General features: G+C 40.2%; 1 protein-coding gene across 2 annotated transcripts in view; it reads right to left on the reverse strand.

Moving 5' to 3' along the window:
* Positions 1–10,880: 10,880 nt before the first annotated feature.
* Positions 10,881–17,051, reverse strand: part of LOC310791806 (DELTA-stichotoxin-Hcr4b-like) — a 403,187-nt gene continuing 397,016 nt past the window's right edge. The window contains exons 2-4 of one of the 2 annotated variants that reach the window (XM_083653477.1): positions 12,762–12,841; positions 12,680–12,710; positions 10,881–11,696 (exon numbers count right to left, since the gene is read on the reverse strand). In XM_083653477.1, coding sequence (XP_083509603.1) covers positions 11,285–11,696; positions 12,680–12,710; positions 12,762–12,841 — 523 coding nt within the window. In that variant the 3' untranslated portion in view covers positions 10,881–11,284. Of the gene's footprint in view, positions 11,697–12,679; positions 12,842–17,051 lie in introns of both variants that reach the window. The other variant, XM_083653476.1, reaches the window with a different exon arrangement.

Here is a 17,051-nt window from a genome sequence, read left to right on the forward strand (position 1 = left end):
TAGATCAGGCCTTGGAGATGTTAAAGCATGGTTGTAGGCTTTATTTATTGTGGATGGATGGTAATTCCTTTGATAAAATCTGGATTTCATTTCATCAGCCTTGTTTTTGAACTCATCCAGAGTCGAGCAGTTTCTCCTTAGTCGTAAGAATTGTCCCTTCGGTATGTTTTCTTTCAGGTGATTTGGGTGGTTGCTGTTGTGGTGGAGGAGAGTGTTTCTTTCCATAGGTTTCCTGTAGATTGAGGTATGAATACTTCCATCCTGTTGTTTGGAGATGGTAAGGTCAAGGAAGTTAATGGTGTTCAGGCTATGTTCCATTGTGAATTTTAAGAAAGAGCTACTTGAGTTTACATACGTCACAAACATTTTTAGTTCTTCCATAGTGCCATCCCAAAATATCAAAATATCATCCAGAAATCTTTTCCACAGTTTTATCTTAGGTCTGAATGGATTCACATTTGGGTTGTAAATTACCTCTTCCTCCCAGTTTGCCACCACTAGGGATGCATATGACGGAGCTGCCGCCGTGCCCATAGCTGTCCCTCTAGTTTGCAGGAAGTAGCGGTCCTCAAATCTGAAATAGTTTTTAGTTAGCACCAAGTTGAGCATTTCAAGCAACAGTCCATTGGGGGGTAGGCTCTGGGGGTCTCTTTGAGAGAGATATTTGGAAATTGAATTTAAACCTATATCATTTGGAATGCAGGTATAGAGACTTTCCACATCCATTGACACCAGTATTGTAGAATTGTCTACAGTGTAGTTGGCAAGGCAATTAAGTACATCTTTAGTGTCTTTCAAGAAAGAGGGTGTGGATATTGCCCAGTCTTTCAAAAAAACATCCACAAACTTTGATAGAGGTTCAGTGATGGATTGCATGCCTGAGACAATAGGTCTTAGTGGAGGATTTGTTGCATGTTTGTGTAATTTGGGATTTCCATAGATGATTGGAGTTCTGGGGTATTCTTCTGAAAGGAAATCAAACTCTTTTTGTGAGATCCAGTTGCATTCCATAGCATGTTTGAGAAGACTGTCAATTTCATTCTTGATTTGGTTTACAGGGTTGTTTTTTAGCCCCTTGTAGGATTCTGTGTCTTCTACATGAATTAGCATCTTAGCCCTATAATAATTTGCATCCATAATTACAATGCCCCCACCCTTGTCTGCAGATCTGATTGCAATTTCAGGATTGTTTTTTAGTTCTATCAGAGCTTGCCGTTCTGCCTCATTGAGGTTATGATATTTAGGCCCCATATCTTTCTTAATCATTTCTTCAATATCACGTTCTATTAATTTACCAAAAGTGGTGATGATTGGGCTCTGATTCATGGTTGGTATGAAAGATGATGGTCTCGTGAACTGAGGTCTCTCCAAGGTCTCACTGGGAGGTATCCTGGGGTTGTAGCCTGGGTTTCTATTGAGGGGGGAAAAGAAATGCTTCAGATGTAATTGTCTCATGAACTTGAATGTATCGACTTTTAGATTGAATGCATTAACTCTGTTCGTTGTGGAGAACGACAAACCTTTTGACAAGAGGGAGGTATGGGCTGGACTGAGTGTGACTTTGGAGAGATTTATAACTGGTATCTCCTGGTGGGCTGAAAGTTCCTGTTGGATTGCCTGAGGGGTTCGTTTCCCCCTTGATCCCCTCCTTGTCTTCCTTGACCTCTGTAGCGTGCTGTTGGTCTTCCAGCACTGCCTCTGCCTAAAAAAGAGCCATTCCTTTGAGTAGTGATGGATTCAGAGTCAGTATCACCACTTTGAGCACTTTGCTGATCATCAGATGAGAGCATGGAGTGGGTAGAGTGTGCTTGTGGGCGTCTACATGACTGGTAGTTGTCTCTTGTAGTGAACTTGGATTTCTTTTGCCAATCATAGATGTTTCCTTCTTTGTAGTCACGGATGTCCCTTTCATATTTCTTTCGTTTATACTCACTGAGCTCCTTTCTGAAGACATCCATTGAGGAAGCAAGTTTTGCCTGCAGCTGGGCATAATCATCAGTCTTAGGAACACTCTCAATTCTCTGCTCAAGTGTTTTAATGGCTTGTTGTTTTTTCTCTCTTTCTTCTTTTGTTTTTTCAATTATTAGCACTTCCAAATCAAGTGAGCATTTGTTTAGGATATTCTCCCATTTTGTCATAAATCCTGGGTCATCCATACCAAATGAGGGGGACTTGTTAATGCGTAAACCTCTAGGAATACGCTGTTGTCTTCGATATTCTGATAGTGTTGCTGCATGCCATAGTAAACGAATTTCCTGTTTTTTCAAGTCTTCCAATTCAGTGAATAGTGACTTCACGCTACAGAGGTCAAGGAAGACAAGGAGGGGATCAAGGGGGAAACGAACCCCTCAGGCAATCCAACAGGAACTTTCAGCCCACCAGGAGATACCAGTTATAAATCTCTCCAAAGTCACACTCAGTCCAGCCCATACCTCCCTCTTGTCAAAAGGTTTGTCGTTCTCCACAACGAACAGAGTTAATGCATTCAATCTAAAAGTCGATACATTCAAGTTCATGAGACAATTACATCTGAAGCATTTCTTTTCCCCCCTCAATAGAAACCCAGGCTACAACCCCAGGATACCTCCCAGTGAGACCTTGGAGAGACCTCAGTTCACGAGACCATCATCTTTCATACCAACCATGAATCAGAGCCCAATCATCACCACTTTTGGTAAATTAATAGAACGTGATATTGAAGAAATGATTAAGAAAGATATGGGGCCTAAATATCATAACCTCAATGAGGCAGAACGGCAAGCTCTGATAGAACTAAAAAACAATCCTGAAATTGCAATCAGATCTGCAGACAAGGGTGGGGGCATTGTAATTATGGATGCAAATTATTATAGGGCTAAGATGCTAATTCATGTAGAAGACACAGAATCCTACAAGGGGCTAAAAAACAACCCTGTAAACCAAATCAAGAATGAAATTGACAGTCTTCTCAAACATGCTATGGAATGCAACTGGATCTCACAAAAAGAGTTTGATTTCCTTTCAGAAGAATACCCCAGAACTCCAATCATCTATGGAAATCCCAAATTACACAAACATGCAACAAATCCTCCACTAAGACCTATTGTCTCAGGCATGCAATCCATCACTGAACCTCTATCAAAGTTTGTGGATGTTTTTTTGAAAGACTGGGCAATATCCACACCCTCTTTCTTGAAAGACACTAAAGATGTACTTAATTGCCTTGCCAACTACACTGTAGACAATTCTACAATACTGGTGTCAATGGATGTGGAAAGTCTCTATACCTGCATTCCAAATGATATAGGTTTAAATTCAATTTCCAAATATCTCTCTCAAAGAGACCCCCAGAGCCTACCCCCCAATGGACTGTTGCTTGAAATGCTCAACTTGGTGCTAACTAAAAACTATTTCAGATTTGAGGACCGCTACTTCCTGCAAACTAGAGGGACAGCTATGGGCACGGCGGCAGCTCCGTCATATGCATCCCTAGTGGTGGCAAACTGGGAGGAAGAGGTAATTTACAACCCAAATGTGAATCCATTCAGACCTAAGATAAAACTGTGGAAAAGATTTCTGGATGATATTTTGATATTTTGGGATGGCACTATGGAAGAACTAAAAATGTTTGTGACGTATGTAAACTCAAGTAGCTCTTTCTTAAAATTCACAATGGAACATAGCCTGAACACCATTAACTTCCTTGACCTTACCATCTCCAAACAACAGGATGGAAGTATTCATACCTCAATCTACAGGAAACCTATGGAAAGAAACACTCTCCTCCACCACAACAGCAACCACCCAAATCACCTGAAAGAAAACATACCGAAGGGACAATTCTTACGACTAAGGAGAAACTGCTCGACTCTGGATGAGTTCAAAAACAAGGCTGATGAAATGAAATCCAGATTTTATCAAAGGAATTACCATCCATCCACAATAAATAAAGCCTACAACCATGCTTTAACATCTCCAAGGCCTGATCTACTTAAACCCAAAGTCACAGCTACAAAAACAAAAAGAATTGCCTTCACAACTGAATTCAACCACTGTCATATGGGTCTCAGGGACATCGTAAATAAACACTGGCACATCCTAAGTGCAGAACCATCACTGAGTGAATTCACAAAAAGTCCCCCCCTCCTGTCATTCAGACGGGCACCAACAATCAGAGACACTTTGGTACACACTTTCCAGCCCACCAAACCCAACCATACTTGGCTCCATCAAAAAGGAAACTTCAAATGTGGAAACTGCAGTCAGTGTAACAACACCACTAATGTCAAGTCCTTCAATCATCCACATACTGGCAAGAAATATCCCATCAAACAATTCATCAATTGTAACACAACATCAGTGATCTACATGCTCACATGTCCCTGTGGACTCTCTTACATCGGTCAAACTAAGAGAGCACTCAAACAAAGAATATCAGAACATAAAACAGCCATCCGCACAGGTAACATGGACTATGCCATAGCTAAGCATTACCAAGAAGCTAACCATGGCTCTCCAGCCACATTGACATTTGTGGGACTTGAACATGTCACTCCTCCAACTAGAGGGGGCAACCTACCAAAACTTCTCTCACAGAGAGAAATGTACTGGATCTCCACACTCAACACAATGACACCTGCTGGACTGAATGATGACTTTTCTCTCAAATGTTTCCTCTAAACCCTCTGAAAAGAAAAGTATACCTCAAAGTGCATATAACTATTTTAATTGTATGTAAATGTGCCATTTCACCATGTGTGTTTTTTAGTCATTGTTATGTGGTTAAGTAAATGAAACATCTTTATGTGACCTGATCCCTTTAAGTGTACCATGTGACTTTCCTAATTGTTCACTCTACTATATATGGCATGACATCCATTTTGTTCCATTTCCTCCATGCCCTGAAGAAGGCCGAGAGGCCGAAACGTTGGCATTATTTGTGACATGGCCAAATAAATTGGTGAAATTGAGAGCTCCTTTGTCCTGAAGTTTTGTGAGTGCTACCTTGTGCCATTGGTACTTTGCTTCAAACTTGATGTTGGTTTAGCACCACCAAAAACCACCGGGAAGGTGCATCCTTTCAAGATCCAAACTTACCTGGCTTGTGTCACAAACAAAAAGGTATATTTTCCTGTAAAAGAAAACGCATACTTGAAGGAAAAGTGAATTTATGTTAACTGTGATAATTGTTTTATTTGTTTTATAACTAAATCCCATTCTATTTTCATACTTACCTGAGTTGTGTGGATTTATGATTACTGACTTGATATTCTAAGTGTTTGACTTACGTGAGGGAATCCAGTACCTGGGAAACAAAACGGATAAAGTAATATTAGGCCATTGTGAGTTTAAAGGGTAATACACCAATTTTCAAAGTAAATAAGGGATTATAAGTAATTGCTGCTCTAGGTTTGGGTGCAATAAATAAATACATATAACGGTTTAAAATCACAGTTACACTCTCATACCCTACATTAAGAGTTATTTCATATAAATTAACATGGTATAGCATACAAATAGGACTATTTAAAGTTAAAAGGATCTGGGGCGCTGTATCTCAGGCTAGTGGATACGACGAAAGCGCTACATATACAAAGGATTTATGTGACAACTTGTGTGTGTTCAGTTTTTTAAGGTAACCATCAACATTGTGCAGTGCAGAGAGCTTCAGCAGGCACCAGGCTGGAAGTGATTTGATCATGGGAACAAATATTGTGAACAAAGTGGATGAAATAAATCAAGCCTCAAAACCTAACTCTGGTGTTGACTCTTGTCATTTTGTCTTTAACTCGCTTGCTAAAAACCTAACTACATCTGCAATGGCTTGTGCAGGCGTCTGTTTGTTTGTTGATATTGGTTAATACTGGGGGGACAGGATGTGTGGGCATATCAACTTTGTTTTGTTTTCAATAAACAATATAAAGTGCTTTAACAAGGTAAATCATATAATGTGATCAATTTGTCTGTGCGTGCCCTTATCTCTCTGAGTGCTTTGACCCTGAGCCACATGTCCCATATCCATTCTGACTGCAGGCAGATGCAAATTTCTTTGTAAACCCTCATGTTAAGTGACGGCACGTGGCTCAGTGGTTAGCGCTGTTGCCTCACAGCAAGAAGGTCCCAGGTTCGAACCCCGGTCCGTCCCAGGCCCTTTGAGTGTGGAGTTTGCATGTTCTCCCCGTGTTCCTGTGGGTTTTCTCCGGGTGCTCTGGTTTCCTCCAACCATCAAAGACATGTATGTTAGGGTTAATGCTCCTGTCAGTGCCCCTGACCAAGGCAATGGCGAAAGAACTGGAGTTGGTCCCCGGGCGCTGTACTGCAGCTGCCCACTACTCCAAGTTCTAGGAAGGTTCCTAGTAGAGGATGGGTCAAATGCAGAGGATGAATTTCCCCAAGGGGATAAATAAAGGCTAACTTAAAGTGCAAATAAAACATGTCATTACAGAATCATTGTCATCATCACATATTTTCCATTTTCATTGACACTGATCAAATGGGATATTTTCTTTCAACTTGTTGGGATGAAAATGTTTTGCATAGAAAAATACATTATGTTCTGTCCTTCGTTTTTCTGAATACTGAATACCATTACAGTATCATCTTTGGTGATTTCCAAATCCAGGAAGTGTAACTTGTCTTTGCTGTATTCAAGTGATGTCTTTGTGTTGGGGGTGATGTACCAAATATAATAGCACCGGCATATGTAAAGGCCAGCAGAATACTGTATGAGGCCGATCTTGTGAACAGGGGGTTGCTGGTTCAAATCCCCAGACCAGCAAGGAAAATATGGGTGGGGGAAAGTAAATGAGTAACTCTCCCCCGTCCCTCTATCTTCAGTTGAGCTGCCTCTGAGCAAGTCCCGGAACCCCCAATGCTCCAGAGTGGCCAACAGTAGAAGACTGTGGTTGGAATGGGCAACACCAGTGAACGTTATGTAACTGTGTGAATGTGAAGCCAGCCTTTTCAGAGAAAGTGCATGGAGGTCAATTGACTTTCCCTGGATAAATAAAGGTGAAAAAAGAAAAGAAACAATATCAAAACAGTCGTATGAAACTTGATAGTAAAGGCAAAAACATTCATCAACAATATTTATTATTCAGCCTAGACATCCAATCTGGATACCATTGGTACCTGGGTACCAATAGATTAAAAACAGAATGGAAATGTATGACTTGTTACTTGGATCAGTCATCCTTTGCTCTTTAGCCTCATGCTGGGAGCATCAATGATGCAATACTGATAAGAGGAACAGCTAGTACCTGATGTGATCCTCTAAATAAATCAACATGAAAACCTATTGCACACAGTCCACTAGGGGAACTTTGTACCCCACGATAAAACCAGCACTGTGTCACTTCAGGCTTTGCTGGGCAATATCAATATCGATATGGTGATATGAGACAAGATATCGTTGAAGATTTTGGATAGACAATATGGTGATATGGCATAAGTGTTTTCCTGGTTTTAAAGGCTGCATTAGTGCTGTCATTTTCTGAACTTACCAGACTGTTCTAGCCAGGGGCGTTCCTATGCCTAGGCAGGTTAAGCAATTGCTACAGGCGCACGCGAGCTGCAGGGGCGCACCAGGGAGGGAGATTTTTTTTTTTTTTTTTTTTACTTTTTTATGATACTATTATTTCACAATATTCAACAACAATAAAGACACAACAATGTAACAACAGTACATATAGTCTTAAGTCTTTAAAAAGTAATTACAAAAATAATTCACAAATGAAGTATTAATCCATCAATAAATACTTCAAATTTGAAAAGGGATTTACAATACATATTTTAATTGGGCATTTAAAAGGTAGCTGGTGGAAAATAAACGTTCACAAAGTATTTTCTTTTACCAATGAGTGGATGTGCCATTCCATAACTTAAACAAGGGCAAATTCGGCCCTGGACCACGTGCGGTGTGTGGCAACGGCGGGGGCCAGCATCCCTGGGTTGTGGCTAGATGGGGTACAGCCACGGATGGAGTGACGGGAAATGGTGGCAATTGTTATTCCATGTGATTTGTGTTACTTCTGATCACCAATACCATTTTTATTATTTTTTAGGGCTTTATAGCATGAATGAGAGATGAATAGAGGGGACCAGCTATTTTAATTTTTGTCCAACAAATGAAAATATGAAAAAGAAGTCATATTTGAGATCCGGGGGTTTTCATAAAGGATCCGGGGCTTTAGCCCCGAAAGGCCAGGCCTAACGACACCACTGCTTGTAGGGAGATGCTGCTTTATCCTCAAAACTGCATGATCATGTCAATCTAATAAAAAAAGAAGAAAGAAATCTCCAAAAGGCTGTCAAAGAACATGTCGGCGATGTCAGGTGTCGGACGCGATGATGCAATTGTGCCAAAATGCGACATTCCACTTCATGTTGTACTCTTAGATTGAATGGTGAGAAGAACCTAATTGACACACATAATTTGCGAGCAGATGACAGAGATTCCAGAGCAGAAATCGGTTAAGAAGTAAGTAGAGAATCCTTGGTGACAAGCAGGCCTATAACTGCGTCTGTGCGCATTTGGCACAGGGGTGAAAGGAGGGGATGAGATGGACCTCAGAATTAGGCAAGCGAGTAGAACAAGATCCTATATTACGTAAACCATCATGTTCTGGGGAATATTGCTGAAGTGAACTCAGTGACACCGATGCCACAGCAGAGGGCAGCACTACCCCACATCTGTCCCCTTACGACACACATACATTTTTAACATGTTGACATGACACACTCGAGATTTATTTCTACGATCAGGCGTACTTACCACATAATCTGTTTCACTCAGGCATTTTTCAATCACATACGGCCCACTAAACTTCGCCTGCAAGGAAGAAGTTATCAGAGGAAGCAAAACAAGCACTTTATCACCCACAGCAAAGCTCCTTCTAACAGCCTTCTCATCATAAATGTCCTTCATCTTAGTCTGTGAACCTGCCAATGCACCACGAGCAGCCTCGCAAGCCGAGTGTAAACGTTCTCTAAATTTACACACATAATCCAACACATTTGTGGTGTCATTGACAGTTTCTGACAAGAACTTCCCCCTTAACACACGGAGCGGACCACAGACCGTATGCCAGAAAACAAGGTCTGCTGGGCTAAAGCCAGTAGACTCCTGCACACTTTCTCTTGCAGCTAAGAGTAGAAATGGCAAACCTTCATCACAATCTCGGCCAGTCTCCAGACAGTACTTTTTCATCATAGACTTTAACAAATATCTCCAGAGCACCCCGTCACTATGGATGGTAAGCACTAGAATTTTGATGTTTAATAGAAAGTGTTTGCAAGACCTGAGCGAAAATCTTTGACATGAAGTTCGTACCCTGATCAGTTTGCACAATCTTCGCCCAAACCAAACTTAGAAAAAAAATTAACCATAGCTTTGACCACAGCTTTATACCTTCAGCTTACACAATGGCGCACACATCAAACTCAAAAGATATTCACAGCCAGATTTGGTCTTTGGGAGTGGACCCACACAATCAAGTAGCCTATTATGTGCAGTGTTGGGGGTAACTCATTACAAAAGTAACATATTACATGTAATATATTACTTTTAGCAGTAACTCAGTAATATAACTTATTACTTATAGGATTTCAGTAATATTATACCAGTTACTTTGTCAAGTAACTCAAGTTACAAATTGAGTAATTGAGACATTTTATTAAATCAAAGCACATATTTAAAAAAAGATACAATCATTTCCTAATCAAACTGTGTGTTTTTATGCAAAAAAAAAACACTATAGATGACAATAACAAAGGAAAAGAATAAGATTTAGAATTTTGGATTGTTTACACTGACTTCAAGGCGGTTGAAATTATTTATCGGGATGGTTCCGGGGCGGCGATGTCATTCTGCTGCTGCTGTTGTTTTGGTAAAAGTAATGCAAAAGTAGTGTAATAAGTAACAAGTTACTCTACACAGAAAGTAATATTGTAAAGTAGCTTATTAACTAGTAATATGTAGTATTACATTTTGAAAGTAACTTTCCCAACACTGATTGTGTTCAAAAGGCTCCCCCCGAGCGCCGAAATAGGCCACAATGGAGCTGGTGGAACCATTTTCCTCAGAAAACTTAAAACTCATCTCTTCAGACTTTTCATAGACCCTTCCTGAATTCCCTCCCTCCTCTCTGCCTGCTTTCCATGTGTTTTAATTGAATTTCTGTTTCTTAAATGTTTGCTCCTTTAATTGTTCACACCTTTAATCTCCCCTTCTATATTGGCTTCTCATATTTTTACTATTGTTTTTCTATTTTATTTATTCATGTTATTGTGTGCTGTATATGATCATGATGTAAGCCGCTTTGGATAAAGGCGTCTGCTAAATACCAATAAAGTAAAGTAAAGTAAAGTAAAGCTGGTGCATCGTCTGATTAGCGATACATCCGACTTTAAACCAGGCCAAAAAAAATTGGGCAATGTTCGATGGTAGGTTTTCCGGACACCAAAATGTCTGGCACTACCATCATGGGCCAAACCCAGTCCTTAGAGAGTACTCAAGCCCCCAGTCCGAGCCTTGAGCTACAGATGACGAGTGCCAATTACGCACTAACACACCGTCTGTGGAAACATGTATTACTCACTGTATTCACTTCAGTCAGCAGCGCCGAGGCACACCGCTGCAAGGTGTGTGCCTTTCATCCGCTCACCTCGCAACCGCCAAATGCGCACACACAGGCAGCCTGTCACCATGGATTCACTAGCCATTTAATTGTAGTGAGATCATTATTTTTAAACTTGACCTCCTTGACCCCCCACACACACACACACACACCCTTGAAATCAAAATTCCGTCCCTGACACACACACACACACACAGCTTGTGGATTTATTGTTTGAGATTTTACACTGAAACTATGTTCAAAGCATAGCATACATATCATAACCAGGGAATCACCCATATCACCATACAGCATCACAGATTATAATAATAATACATTCAACTTATATAGCACTTTCTAGGGACTCAAAGTCGCTTAGATTAGTCGCTTAGATTACATTGTGATATCACAGATTATGGCTCAGATTATTTAATTAAATAAAGCAGGTTAAAAAAGGTGCAGTACGGCTAAGCTTACAGTAGGGTTAGATGCACACATTCATATTTTTCAATTTCAGTTTCTGCAAAACATGTGAATTCATTCAACAACCATCGAAGCAATGGAATAATACACTAAATCAGACCTTATAGCTCAATTAAATTCATGGAAAAAGAAGAAAAAAAATCTGACAGCGTGTGAACATAAGAGTTTTAATTTCATTCATTTCAGCGATTCTGACTCACTTCTAGTCAGTCGCTCACTACCACCTTCATGGTAGGTTCGTAAGTAGTGGACATTGAGGCCCTGACGGTCACACCATGTCTTGTGTAAGTGAGATTGCGTCCTGCTTTGCCTCTGACAAACCCACTCTCACTATTGTAATACATCTCATTATACAGATCTTTATCACAGGATTTCCCCATGCCAAAGATTCCCAATCCATACCAGGCTGAGTACAGGTTAAAGTCGTAGGGCACAGAGAACATGACAGCCATTTTCCCAGTTTTCTGGTTGGTACGCTTATTGAGGAGATTGTAGGTGAAGACGGCAACAGCTCCCGTTGCGGTGTGAGCAGTCTTGATGAACACCGCAGTGTCACAATGAGAAGGGGGGATCGTCGGTGCCAGGGGTGTTTCGTTGCTGCCGCTTTCAATGAACATCCTGTCAGAGAATGAGTCGAAGGATCTTAATGAACTACAAAAATGGACGAGTAGATGCAGCAGACATAGATCCGTTTTATGTTTTCTTGAAACAAGGCAGCAGCATGACATGGGATAAGCATTTCAGCAGCCATCATCGGTGTCACTGATGTATAGGGCCTGCTGTGTGAGTGCTGCGCTTGAACTACTCTTTACTATCTACTCCCCGCACTCAGCTTCCAATGTTATACTTTTGTTCGAGTTGAGTGTGCTAGCTCCTGTTTATATTTGGTGACAATCAGAAGCGGCAATTGCCCCCTCAGATTTTTGAGAGGTAATTTTTTTTTCTTTTTTTTCTTTTTTAAATAAACATAGGCTATAATATTATAGGCTGTGTATGGTAGTTGAAACATAGTTTCAAGTTTACGTTTATGTATATTTGTAGTTAAAACAAAAACATAAATACTGTATAGGCTACATACAGTACAACACAAAAGGCTGTTATTTACCCTTTGTCGCCACCAGTAAATATATATAACTAAAACCATTAAAATTGACAACCGGTCCGTGACTTTTTTCCCCATGTATCTACCAGCCCTTGGCACAAAAAAGGTTGGGAACCCCTGCTCTAGAGGAAAGATTTCAACCTTCTGAAAAGGCAATACCAGCCAAAATAAACATTGTGTTACATTGCTTTGAAACATGTGGTCTCCCTTTTTTGTCAAGTCCATTGAGCCTGGGCAGTGGCAATGCACTTAGTCTGGTGATTATGGATATTTCCAGGAGGCTGAGCAGTTTGGAAAATAGCCTTATGGTTACACCTGCTCAGTCTGTTAATTTAAAATGAGATATTCCTCTAAATCTGGCTTCCAACCCCCCAAATTCTTTGCCACCCTATGGGCGGCGCCAGAGTTCGCCCCCTCAGATTGTTGGCTTGCATGACGCCCCTGGTGACAATTTGAGTGTAAGGGATGACATCCTTGGTAAGAATATATATTCAGTTACCTGGGGTTACAAAGGGTGTAGTGAGAAGAACCATTTGTGATCTCGATGATGCACTGCCGATGTGTTGGAAGCCTTTTAGCAACTTGATCACCGATTCCAGCTGCTGCCGCAACTGCCCCGAGCGCTGCGAAAATAGGCATGATGTCTGTATACCTTGAGGGCCTGTTGAGAGAGACAGAGTGATAAGTCTTCATTAAATTGACACCTCTTTTCACAGACATATCGTCCTTAATCACATGTTGGCAGATGGGAAACTCGAACAACCTACTGTATGTCTGGTGTTGTGTAAGATGCACATCAAATTGTCAAGTAGATAGACTGACGAACACCGGACAATTTAGGTAATAAGTTATTGTGATACGTGGGATTCCTGCGATATTATACATTGCCACACAAAATATCTACTATGCTATATCGACCCCACCCCCCACCCCCCACCCCATATGTTACACTCAGAGATGTCTGAACCAGAGGTGTGTGTGTATATGTGTGTATGTTTGTATATATGGGTGTATATATGTGTGTGTGTGTGTGTATATTATGTGTGTGTGTGTGTGTGTGTGTGTGTGTGTATGTATGTGTCCAAACCGCCGTATGTTTGTTTGTGTGTATGTGTGTATATGTGTGTGTATATATGTGTGTGTATATGTGTGTATCTATACGTCTGCGTATATGTGTATGTATATGTGTGTATATATATGTGTGTATATGTGTGTGTATATGTGTGTATATATGTGTATGTATATATATAGATATATATATATATATCTATATATGTGTGTGTGTATATGTGTGTTTGTATGTGTGTATATGTGTGTATGTATGTATATGTGTATGTGTGTATATGTGTGTGTATATGTGTGTATATATGTGTATGTATATATATATCTATATATGTGTGTGTATATGTGTGTTTGTAATGTGTGTGTATATGTGTGTGTGTATGTATGTGTGTCTGTGTGTCTGTGTGTCTGTGTGTATGTTTGTGTGTATATATATGTGTGTGTGTGTGTGTGTGTGTGTGTGTGTGTGTGTGTATGTGTGTATATGTGTGTGTATGTATATATATATATATATATATATATATATATATGTGTGTGTATATATGTGTGTATATGTGTGTGTATATATGTATGTGTGTTTGTATGTGTGTCTATATAAATGTGTGTGTGTGTGTGTGTGTGTGTGTGTGTGTGTGTGTGTGTGTGTGTGTGTGTGTGTGTGTGTTTAGTGTCAGGGCATTGTCGTTAAAAGTTTAGACATTTATCATTTCAAAACGGTTTCACGTATCTAAATTCCGCCCAGACATTTAGATCAGGTAAGTCCAGAGATGACACAGAAAAAGTTTGGGCTCATTCGGGCAAATGGCCTGGGAGCCGTTAGCAAAAATAGGTTTTTGAGTAAATCCAAGATGGCCGGAAATCTAGCAGACGGAAATGGGCGTGGCCTAGTTGGTTAGATGCATAATGCTCCAGAGAATCAAGTAAATGTGGAATTTTGATTCTAGGGGTCACGGTTAATAAGTTATGAACCACAAAACATGGAATTATCTGTTATAGTGCCACCATCTGGTGGATTAATGTAATTTTTATTATCTGAGTAGTGGCAGACATGTTGAACATATGTGGAAGGTTTGGGTGATATCAGGGTTATGATTTCTGAGATCCACACACTTTTCGGTCAGGACAAGTACAAAAACAAATGCACAAAAGTTTTGAAATGTATCATTTCAAAATGGTTTCACGTATCTAAATGAATTCCATAACTTTAGATCAGGTAAGTCCAGAGATGGCACAGAACAAGTTTGGGCTCATTCGGGCAAATGGCCTAGGAGGAGTTCGCAAAAATAGGTTTTTGAGAAAATCCAAGATGGCGGCAGATCTAGGTAGACGGAAATGGGCGTGGTCTATATGGATAGATGCGTATTGATCCAGGGAATCCAGCAGAAGTGGAATTTTGAGTATAGGACACACGGTTCAGAAGATATGGACCATAACGCGAAATGGTCTGTTATAGCGCCACCATCTGGCCGATATGGGTCATTTTTTGTTTCTGAGTGAGGCACATTTACAATCTATGTGCCCAGTCTGGCTACACTGAGCATTACAGTTTCTGCTGTACATACAGTTTTACCGGAGAAGAAGAAAAAAAAAAAAAAATCAGAACAGATACAATAGGGATCCACGCACTTCGTGCTTGGACCCCTAATAATAATTAAAGGGGACCTATTATGCTTTTCCATATTGTGTGTCATACGTATAATGTATTGTTACACATATTAAATGTGGCCAAAGTTTCAAATAACGATGTCCCCATTAGCACAAATCGCAGATTTCGACTGCTCTGAACGAAAGGTTTCGGGAGTTGAACGAGAACACAGGTCTAGGTGATGTCAGACAGACCCTGATTGCCTTATATGGTCATTGGTCCAGCCCCTTGCACTGTTCAAACCATACCCAACCAATGGGATCCTGAGCCAGTCCTGAGTGCAGGATGGACACAATTCACTCTACCAGACTTTACAGGCTGCACTATTTTATTAATTTCATACATTTTAAAACTGTGACAGTTCACAGAACTTTAACAAAACATACCTTTATCATACATCAAACCTTTCAGCTACTTCTGCGCTCACTCACAATGAAAACATAAGCGATGTTAGTAGAGGTGTCACGATATTTCGTCGCACGATATATCACGATATCGAAACGTCACGATATGCGTATCGTCAGAAAAAAATGATATCGTAAAAAAAAAAACATTTTTTTTTCTTTTTTTGTGTGCTCCTGAATAATAATAGAACAGATTTAGCAGAATCAACACGCTTGAGTGAGGGGGTAGACTGGCATGGCAAAACAGCTCAAGGGGTACATAAGATTACATAAGTTTAGGGACCATTGAGCATGAATTATTTAAGAAATAGATTGTATACTTTATTTTTCTTTCACCATGCAACAAACATTTAGTTTGTGACAGTGTGACACATTCTATTGCAAGAGAACCATTATCTTCCATGTTGTTTTATAGTTATTATAATAACAATTTCCAAAAACAGCATTTGTTTTGTATTTTGTGTATTTCAAATGAAAGACTATTTTTCTAGTATTTTCCCAGGGCTCCCTTGAAAAGAGGTTTCGATTTCAATGGGACTCACATGGTTAAATAAATGATAAATAAATACATAAAAATTATTTACTTTTGTTAAAAAGAATATTGTTAAAATATCGTATTGTATCGTTATCGTGAACCCAATATCGTGTATCGTATCATATTGTGAAATTAGTGTATCGTGACACCCCTAGATGTTAGCATATAGTAGGGCCCCTTTAACACACTTGGGTGGGTGGAGGGCAGATGCATACATATTCTATTCTATTCTATTCTATTCTGTCTGTCCCCAAGGACTAATTTGTCCTGAGTGTTTGGCCCACTGCCAAATGTGTAATTTCATATGAACAGGAAAAGATGGAAGAGGGCATTCTTTTCTGGGAATAAGGATATCCTGTACGGGAGGGCTGTAGAAGTGATTGCACTATAATCATATTTTAGAACATCACCTTAAGGTTCTGTATCCACAAAAACATTCATTGTCAATGGAGCAGCTTGTGATAATAGACTTTGTTCTCTAGTTCCTGACACTGTGACAGGTTTGGTCCTGATCATGAACCATGTAAATCCCTATAGCGAGGGTATCTTCTCATGAGGATTTCAACAGAATCTCTCCCTCTTTTTTTTTTTTTTACCTGATAGAGATGCCTCCCCCTTGATGGTGACAACAAACACAGAATGAGCAATCGGCTGTGCTGTGACTAACCAGACCAGTCACTCTCTACAGAGCAAGTCCTAACAGCTGTCACTCTTCTCATCGTGAAATGTGACCCAAACACACAATATCTATTGTTATATTAACCCATTACACTACATACACTGTCTGTTATCAATATCCACCCCGTCCAACTGTTAGTTAACAACAGTTAGTATGCAATGTATACACTACCAGTCAAGTTTGGATGCACATTTTTCTTTATTTTTACTATTTTCCACATTTTAAAATAACTAGAAAGTGTGCGCGCGCAGCTCAGCTGCTGTGCGGCCTCACCCGCCCTGCAGCTCACCCGCTGCGCGGGCTCACATACGCAGCTCGGCTGCTACGCGGCCTCGTCCGCAGCTTGCCTGCTGCGTGGCCTCGCCTGCTCTATTGGCATGCGCAGCGTACAATTGCTCAACTTTGCATCACTGATGACATCACAATTGCTTGAGTGACCATCACTGATCACATCATGGAGTGCTCGAGGGCACAATTGCGCAACTTTGCATCACTGATGTACATGTGCATGTACATTTAATGTATGGGTTTTTTTTTTTTTTTTTA

Source organism: Poromitra crassiceps (assembly GCF_964638095.1).
Source record: "Poromitra crassiceps genome assembly, chromosome: 17".
NCBI lineage: Eukaryota > Metazoa > Chordata > Actinopteri > Beryciformes > Melamphaidae > Poromitra > Poromitra crassiceps.